The sequence below is a fragment of the Mandrillus leucophaeus genome, unplaced genomic scaffold (assembly GCF_000951045.1).
Source record: "Mandrillus leucophaeus isolate KB7577 unplaced genomic scaffold, Mleu.le_1.0 Scaffold405, whole genome shotgun sequence".
NCBI classification, from domain to species: domain Eukaryota; kingdom Metazoa; phylum Chordata; class Mammalia; order Primates; family Cercopithecidae; genus Mandrillus; species Mandrillus leucophaeus.
Window position 1 is genome coordinate 111,571 of NW_012104310.1, and position 8,728 is coordinate 120,298.

Genomic DNA, 8,728 nt, shown 5'->3' on the forward strand with positions numbered 1-8,728 from the left:
TCTGCTTCCCGGGTTTAAGCGATTCTCCCACCTCAGCCTCCTGAGCAGCTGAGATTACAGGTGTGTACCACCACACTCGGCTAATTTTTTTATATTTTTGGTAGAGATAGGGTTTCCCCATATTGGCCAGGCTGGTCTCCAACTCCTGACCTCAAGTGATCTGCCTGCTTCAGCCTCCCAAAGTGCTGGGATTACAGGCATGAGGAATCTCGCCTGGCCTGAGCTCATCAGTTCTGACACACTTAAGTAGTAAATTGTTCCCGCAGTTCCTTGAAGCTGATCTTCTCACAGAGAAGGATTGTATTTAACTTCAAGGCGTATGAACATTTAAATTACCAAGACTTTCCTCCATCACAGGGAGGAACAACCGTCTCTAGTCTTTTTATAAATATTTATATGAGAATTCCAAAGGAGAACAAGTAGATTTATCTGCGTTTTTTGTCTAATCAACAGGACAGTTTTGGCATGTGACTGACTTACACTTAGACCCTACTTACCACATCACAGATGACCACACAAAAGTGTGTGCTTCATCTAAAGGTGCAAATGCCTCCAACCCTGGCCCTTTTGGAGATGTTCTGTGTGATTCTCCATATCAACTTATTTTGTCAGCATTTGATTTTATTAAAAATTCTGGACAAGAAGCGTCTTTCATGATATGGACAGGGTAAGTGATTATATAAGTACCATTAATTACTCAATATTTATTTACAGTGTCCTAAGCTTCATAAGAGTGCTGAATTCCATAAGAAGATTAGTTACATTTTAAGAGTTATTTGAGTTAAAAAACTCTAGGTCAAACGAATCAACATTAATAGAAGTAAGAACAATTTTAGAAGTTTTTTTTTTTTTTCTGGAATACAGGTTTCAGAAATATGTCAGTGTTAACTAAGAGATGGATCCATAAACAGCATACTTGCATCAATATCTTGAGATGTTGATACTAGGTCTTCATGAAATTATCAAAGATGAAAGACAATAATGGAAGTTTACCTGTCATGACAATTTTGTAAAGCATCATCTTCTGGCAGTATAACTAACTGGTTCCCTTCATCATTATAGAGTGAAGAGGCCCATATTTCTTTATCTGGAATAATGACCGTAACTAATATTTGTAGAGTATTTACTTCGGGCTTGGCACTGTTTTAATTAACTTATACATTGTAACTTATTTAATTTTTACAATGGGTATTATTATTCCCATTTTACAGATGAGGAAATGAAGGCACTGAACATCTAAGTAACCTACCTGAGTATATGCAGTTGGTAATTGGCAAAACTGGGATTTGAAATAGGCATTTGGGCTCTGGTTCAATTGGCATCTGCTTTTAATTATTGCAGTTTTTAGCCTCTTATAAATCTTCAGTCAGGCAGTGAAATAGACTGGGATTCCCAGCTTATTTTTTGTATTTTATTTTGTTAATTTTCTTTTATAGGATTCTCTGTAGGGAAGAGGTAGGTGAAGAGTAGTCTATCAACTCTTTAGCTGTAATCTGCTGTTTTAAAATGGAAGTCTGCAATAATAGGTATAGCAAGGCATCATGCATAAGTCTAGTAACTCTTTATGAAACTGATTTTGTTCTTTACAATCTGTCTCTTTTTCAGGGATAGCCCACCTCATGTTCCTGTACCTGAACTCTCAACAGATACTGTTATAAATGTGATCGCTAATATGACAGTCACCATCCAGAGTCTCTTTCCAAATCTCCAGGTTTTCCCTGCACTGGGTAATCATGACTATTGGCCACAGGTAAATTTAATAAACTTTCAGAAGTGCTTAAATAATTGTTCCTATTAGTAGTGTCAAAATTGTGACAACAACTAGCTAGTGATAGGGCATGGGAGTGGGTCTTATAGAGGGAGAATGTGGTCTTAATCCTAACCATCAAGAAAGGCAAAGACAAGTACTTTGGGGACTGTATAAGGATTATTTTAATATTTCATGAGAAGTTATACTAATAGTGACTTTTCAGAAGCAAATTATCCAGTTTGTGGATTATTAATTTATGTTTTCCTTCATAATCTTCTTCAATTTCTCTTTTCTTTTGAATGTTCATTTGCATGTCCATGACAAGGTTAGCAAGTAAGGTTAATATTGATAAATATTTACTTTTTCCAGAATTCTTATTAGGCCTGCAAAGATGTGCATACCCTGATCTAAGCTAGACTATAAATAAAAACAAAAACATTACAAATTACCATAAGAAGCAAAGAGGAAGGAGGTCTATGTTCAAGTCTAGTTTATCTAATTAAGACATGATTCAAAGCAGAGACCGTGTTCAGAGCATTTAATGCCTAGATACCCCTGGCTCCAACAGGTTTTTATTTGAGAACCGACCTGTGCATAACAGCCAGATAACAGTCCTGTTTACAGCATCCTGTTGTAGTGTAAAATTTTAGATTTGTACCCAGCGATTTTTGTTTAGTCCAGGGCTTGGAAATTGTCTCCTGTGGTACAAATTCAGCCTGTTGCTTGATTTTGTAAATAAAGTTTTATTGGAACACAGCTATGTTTCCATTCATTCTGCGTTGCCTTTGATTGCTTCATGTTTCAGAACAGAGCAGTTGAAATGGATAGAAAAAGTTTGCTGACCCCTGATCTAGACCTACCCTTCATTTTGTAGGTGAGAAAATGAAGGCTCAGAAATGTGAATTACTTGTTCAAGTGCTCAAAATCCATTGCGAGCAGAGCCCAAACTCTAGATCTTTTTACTTCAGATCTGTGTTCACTTAAAACAACATCCTTTTGCACATCTCTTGCTCTTGCCTGACTAACATACGTAATGTTTCCCAAACATATGTACTTTCACGCCTCTCTGTGTCCACATTTTTCTGTTTGCTTAGAATATCTTCCATCTCATGTCAAATGAATGCTGAATGGGGGTTTTGATTATTTTTAGTTAGTCAAACCTAAATACAGTAATTTTGACGAGTTGTATTCTAGAACAAGCTGAGTTTTCAAGTGACTTCTTGGCCCTGGCCTACTGTCTTGAGATGAGTAATATGTGAGTCTTTTTGAGTCAGCAAAAACAAACAGCTTTTGTTCCTGTTGAGATATTAGACCACCCAGTGCAGAGGCTTGGGAACAAATGAGTTCCAGCAGCCCAAGGTCACACACATTGTGTTTATATGTCTTAGGTGGCAGGAAGGCTGGAATATTGGAAAACACAGAGGTTAGAGTCATAGTCACTAGAATGTAAATCTTTAACCAGCCCTGCCTTCCACCCCCTCCCTCCCACCACCACACCTCCCTCCCAGCCCTGCTTTTAATAGCTTGGCCAACTTGGGTGATTCACTTAACATCGCTGATGCGGAGATCACTCATTTGTAAATAGAAGCCATAGTACCTACCTTGTAAAGTTTTTGTGAGCATTGGTGATATGAAAAGGGCATAGCTTACTATCTGCCACAGCATAAGCCCTCAGTAAGTGGACTTGTGGTGATTGTCACATTAAGTGGTGACAGGGGATACATGTTTGTAACTCCTTTGAGGATTTGTTTCATTTTATTTTTATGTCTGTCCTCTTTTTGTCAAGTCAAATCTTACAATTCAAAGACAGAAATGCTACCTAACTTCTATAACATATCCTATTATATTAATATATACAGCTAGGGTAAATTGGGCAGCCTACATACCTTTAACAGTTAATTTTTTTTTTCTCTTTCTAGCTTATGGTCTGGTATCTAAAAATGTTCTTTCTGTTATTCCACTACCATCTTTCCACCTCACAGTTTTGGAAATGTCAAATGTAACATGAAAGCTCCACAACAAGTTTTCCTAGAGGCTGATGTCTGAGATCTAACTCTGGAGAATGTTAGAAACAAATACATTTCATAAGTGCTGTTTTCCCACTGAAATCCCATGTTCATGCAGCATAGCTACATAATATACATATACAGATGCATGTCCCCACCCATGACACCAGAAGTAGGTATCAGTGTGGACAGCCTGGAGAATTCTTCCTGTTGCCACCCAAGGAAGAGTCCCCATTTACTCCTACACTGGCAAGACTGGTGCCACTGAATTTGTGGGTGGGTCACTTTCCATTAGGCTTCATTTCTCAGCAGTGGTTATGTCACAGCCAAAAAGGATTGGGAAGGAAACATGTAGCAATAGACAACTGGCTGTGAGAGTGATCATGGGATTTAGACCCGCCCTGAGACTGACCACCTATACCTGGACCAGCCGTCTAACTTCTCTGGTGCTTGTATTTCTCATTTTTAAAATAGAGAAGAAAGTCTAAAGTGATTTTTCCATAATTCTAAGCTTTTCCATCACCATACCATACTTGGCATCCATCCCAAAGTAAACAAGACTTTATGGCCAAGACTTTATGGCTTTTTATTATATGATGATAATGATGCATACCAATTTTTAATGAGAATCTAGATTGGCCTAAGCTGTTGTGTAATTCTTAGACAGGCGACCCTGATCTTGGACACAAACTGAAAATACATGTTCAGTCCAATTAAAACAAGTCTTTTGGTTATTACTTGCCCTGGATGTATCTATACATTCATCATGTATTAGATGCATGCATCAAGAACTACTATGACTTGGGCATCTTCTTGAAAAATAACTTTTGATAAACTCCTCTCAGAAATAGGTCTATTTTACCAATGTACAGAAGTAAATGAAAAGAGTGAAGAAGGGGCTTCAGTCATTTAACATACTTTTTAAAAAACAAAATTAAAAAAGTTATCCAATTCACAAATGATTTCTGGGTTTTTATTCAGTATTTACCTTTTTTTGTTTTTTGTTTTTTGTTTTTTTGAGACAGGGTCTTTTTCTGTCACCCAGGCTGGAGTGCAGTTCAGTGGCACAAGCATAGATAAATGCAGCCTCGACCTCTGGGGCTCAAGCTATCCTTCTGCCTCAGCCTCTCAAAGTGCTGGGAATACAGGCACGAATCACCATTCCCTGCTTCAGTATTTACTTTCTTAAAGTCTTGTTTGTTTTCCCCCAGGCGAGGGTCCCCATTTACTTCTACACTAGAGATTATGTCATCCTGAAGACACTTTATGATAATAAAAATGTTTTATACTTAAAATGTATTATTTAAAATATCAAAATATTTTGATATAATTTATGCTGCCATAAAGAGTCTTATCCACATCAAAAGCATGTGGTTGTAAATCTTTCTTCAAAAAGTTAAGAAGCTTATAATAATTTGAACAGTTCAGAAGACTTTGTTAAATTCTAAACCATGGTGTTTTCTTGTTCCCTCAGCATGCTGCATCAGGCAGTGCACGTACAGGCTCAAACCTGCCTTTGGCGTCTCTTTAATGAGCACACTCCCACATCCTTCCTATATCCTCGCTATGCTAAAGCATGAGCTTTTCTCTGTACATGGTACACACCTATGGGACTCCGTGCCTGTGCCTGTGCCTATGCCTGTGTTTGTATCTGGGCCACTGAATTTGCTTTGATGCCCTTTTGTTAAGTTGATAAAATCCTTATGTAAGGCCTGGTTTAAATGGTCTCTTCACTTTCTACTCTAATTCCCTGGGCTACACTTTTGTTTGTTTGTTTGTTTGTTTTTTGAGCCAGAGCCTCAGTCAGTTGCCGAAGCTAAAGTGCAGTGGTGCGATCTTGGCTCACTGCAACCTTCGCCTCGTGAGTTCCAGTGATTTTCCTGCCTCAGCCTCCCGAGTAGCTGTGATTATGGGTGCTCACCACCACGCCTGGCTAATTTTTGTATTTGTAGTAGAGATGGGGTTTCACTATATTGGCCAGGCACTTCTTGAACTTCTGACCTCAACTGATCTGCCTGCCTCGGCCTCCCAAAAGTGCTGGGATTATAGGCATGAGCCACTGCACCTGGCCCTTGGCTACACTTGATTGTTCTTGCTTCTAGGCTCCCAGACCTCTGGGTAGTGCCCAGCACATTGTCTTATAGTTAAGTGGTTACATTTTGTCCCCCAGTCTCCAACTAAGTTATAATTCCTTGAAGATGAAATCTATCTAATAATCATCCTTGCATCTCTGGATGCCTAACATAGTAGTCAGTGCTCAAGTAGTGTTTACATTAATTCAGCTGTGTATCTTTAAATTTCAATGGTGGATTATATTGTTTATGGCCAGGATCAACTGCCTGTAGTCACCAGTAAAGTGTACAATGCAGTAGCAAACCTCTGGAAACCATGGCTAGATGAAGAAGCTATTAGTACCTTAAGGAAAGGTAAGTGAAAGACTTACTTATTCCTATTTTGCCTCAGTTTTTATTCATGTTATTTAGACTTAAATTGTTAATGTTTGCTTGAGTGTGCCAATTCTGGAGCGCAGCCCCCAGTTTTTGTGGGGGACAGTGAGTAGTAATGCTGCCTGTGACACAGGTCACGAACCTGTTTATCTTGCAGGGAGCTCTTCCTGTTCTTCTTCTACTCTTTTTTTTTCTTCTGCTTTTAATTAGGTAGGTATGTTCCCGATGGAGCAAAAGCTGAACTTGGGATTTCAATGTAAATAAAAGTATATGTTTCTAATTGGAAAATTGATTGAGAAAAGAGAATGGACACTAACTTCTAACAAAGCAGCACAGTTGTATAAAACAAACAACTGGTAAAGTGAGGATAATTAAGCTTCTAGCATGGACTTTGAGGTGCTTGGGAAAGTAATGCATAATCAGTGCATAGTAAGGCCTTCCCTGGGTCATGTCTAAAGGCCCTCTGCTTCAGTGGCTCTTGACACATCGTTATGTAAATCCCTGACATTTCGTGAGCTTAAGTGAGGTGCCCAGCTGTTAAACTAAGACTTTGGTGTTTTTAGAATGTTGAGACAATATTAAGTTAATGGCTAGATTTCTCTCGGTTAAAACACTTCTTTCAGTATTCCTGTTAACCCTTTGGCTTTTGCCACTATTTTTTTTTATTGTTTTTGCTAGCATGCAGCAAATCATAGTATTTATGAATTTGAGACATGATAGATTAGAATTAGACTATGGTTCTGATTCATCTAGGGAACTATATCTAGTCTTTTTTTTTTTTTTTTTTTTAAGATGGAGTTTCACTCATTGCCCAGGCTAGAGTGCAATGGTGCGGTCTTGGCTCACTGCAACCTCTGCCTCCTGGGTTCAAGCAATTCTCCTGCCGCAGCCTCCTGAGTAGCTGGGATTACAGGCACCCACCACCAAACCTGGCTAATTTTTGTATTTTTAGTAGAGATAGGGTTTCACTATGTTGGTCAGGCTGGTCTCGAACTTCTGACCTCAGGAGATCCACCTGCCTTGGCCTCCCAAAGTGCTGGGATTATACTCATGAGCCACCATGCCCGGCCTATGTCTAGTCTTATACTTCACATCCTACAAGACACATGGAGAGCTTGTGCAGGTTGAAGGGAGAGCCATAAAGAATGATCAAGATTCCTAAAGAAATGCTCTGCCTTCTAAGAAGACTCAGCATAAAGCAGGGGAGGCAGAAAAAAGCTGAGAAGTGGAATGCAGGCCCTAAGAAAAAACCATACGAGTTTCATAATAATATCCATTCCAATGATAGCCCTCAAAGCTCCAGTTAAACACTGGAGTATAATATTAAGTTAAAAGTCGTAGAAGGCATCCTGAGAAAGTCTTAAAGGCAAAAGTGATTTGGAGCCGAGATGCCCTGCATGAGGGGCCTCAAACTTTGTCATCTCAGAGGCCCTCGTGAGACCTGTTGTCATTTTCTCCTCCTAGGACATGAAAGGCAGCTTCTCAAAAATAACTTCTGACAAATTCCAACCCAACTGCCCTGCTAATACCGTAGTAAAAATAATAAGGTGTTATGACTACAAGAAAGAATAGAGAAAATTAAAGGGGCAGTGATCAATCATGATTGAAAGCTAGGGAAAGCCGTGCGTAGTGAGTAGGCTCGGGGCAAAGAAAGCTGAGCCAGATCTTAGTGCCTAGCTCTGAAAGTGCCATTGCAGCAGACCCTTGGGTGTCCCATCACTAGTGGTTCAGAGGCATGGGTGGAGTGATGTCTTTAAACCTCTTCTCCCCCGAGATTGTAGCAGCTGTGGTTTGTCTGCCTTTTTTTTCCAAGTAGTCTCTAGCAAGATCCATATGTGTTACCATTTTTTGGATTTTATATTTCACAATGTCTCTCATCTTAAACCCCTAATCACAAAAGTAGAAGTTGATGTGTAAATCATTCTTTCATAAAATTCAATCTCATTACTTTACTGCCCAAACACTTATTTATCTTTTCATGTGAATATTAGATACAACTGTTGTTATCTCAATATGTTGGAAGTGACAGCACCGGGCCTGGCACCATAGCAGGTTTTCAGTAAATGCTTGTTAAATCTGATTCTGATCTAATGACAGCCTATCTATGTGCAAACTAAGCAATGGGAAATAAGCACCAACCTCCTGACTGGATTGTAAACCTCAGGAATTTGCTTTCACAATGTGTGTGTGTATGTGTATGTCTTCCTAAATGTGTTTTAAAATTGTTTTTATAGGCGGTTTTTATTCACAGAAAGTTACAACTAATCCAAACCTTAGGATCATCAGTCTAAACACAAACTTGTACTACGGCCCAAATATAATGACACTGAACAAGACCGACCCAGCCAACCAGTTTGAATGGCTAGAAAGTACACTGAACAGCTCTCAGTGGAATAAGGAGAAGGTAGATCCCATAGACCAAAACAATCTGGGAATAAACGGAAGGCAAAATGTGTATGTTTATTAAACTTGGGGTGGACTCCAGTGTCAATAAAAGTATTAGAATTTGAAGATTTTTTTTTTTT

At 39.0% G+C, this 8,728-nt stretch overlaps 1 protein-coding gene across 2 annotated transcripts in view; it reads left to right on the forward strand.

Annotated features, from left to right (window-relative positions):
- Positions 1-8,728, forward strand: part of SMPDL3A (sphingomyelin phosphodiesterase, acid-like 3A) — a 22,833-nt gene that overhangs the window by 8,708 nt on the left and 5,397 nt on the right. The window contains exons 2-5 of one of the 2 annotated variants that reach the window (XM_011992156.1): positions 454-667; positions 1,606-1,750; positions 6,086-6,182; positions 8,438-8,607. In XM_011992156.1, coding sequence (XP_011847546.1) covers positions 454-667; positions 1,606-1,750; positions 6,086-6,182; positions 8,438-8,607 — 626 coding nt within the window. The remainder of the gene's footprint in view (positions 1-453; positions 668-1,605; positions 1,751-6,085; positions 6,183-8,437; positions 8,608-8,728) is intronic. The other variant, XM_011992157.1, reaches the window with a different exon arrangement.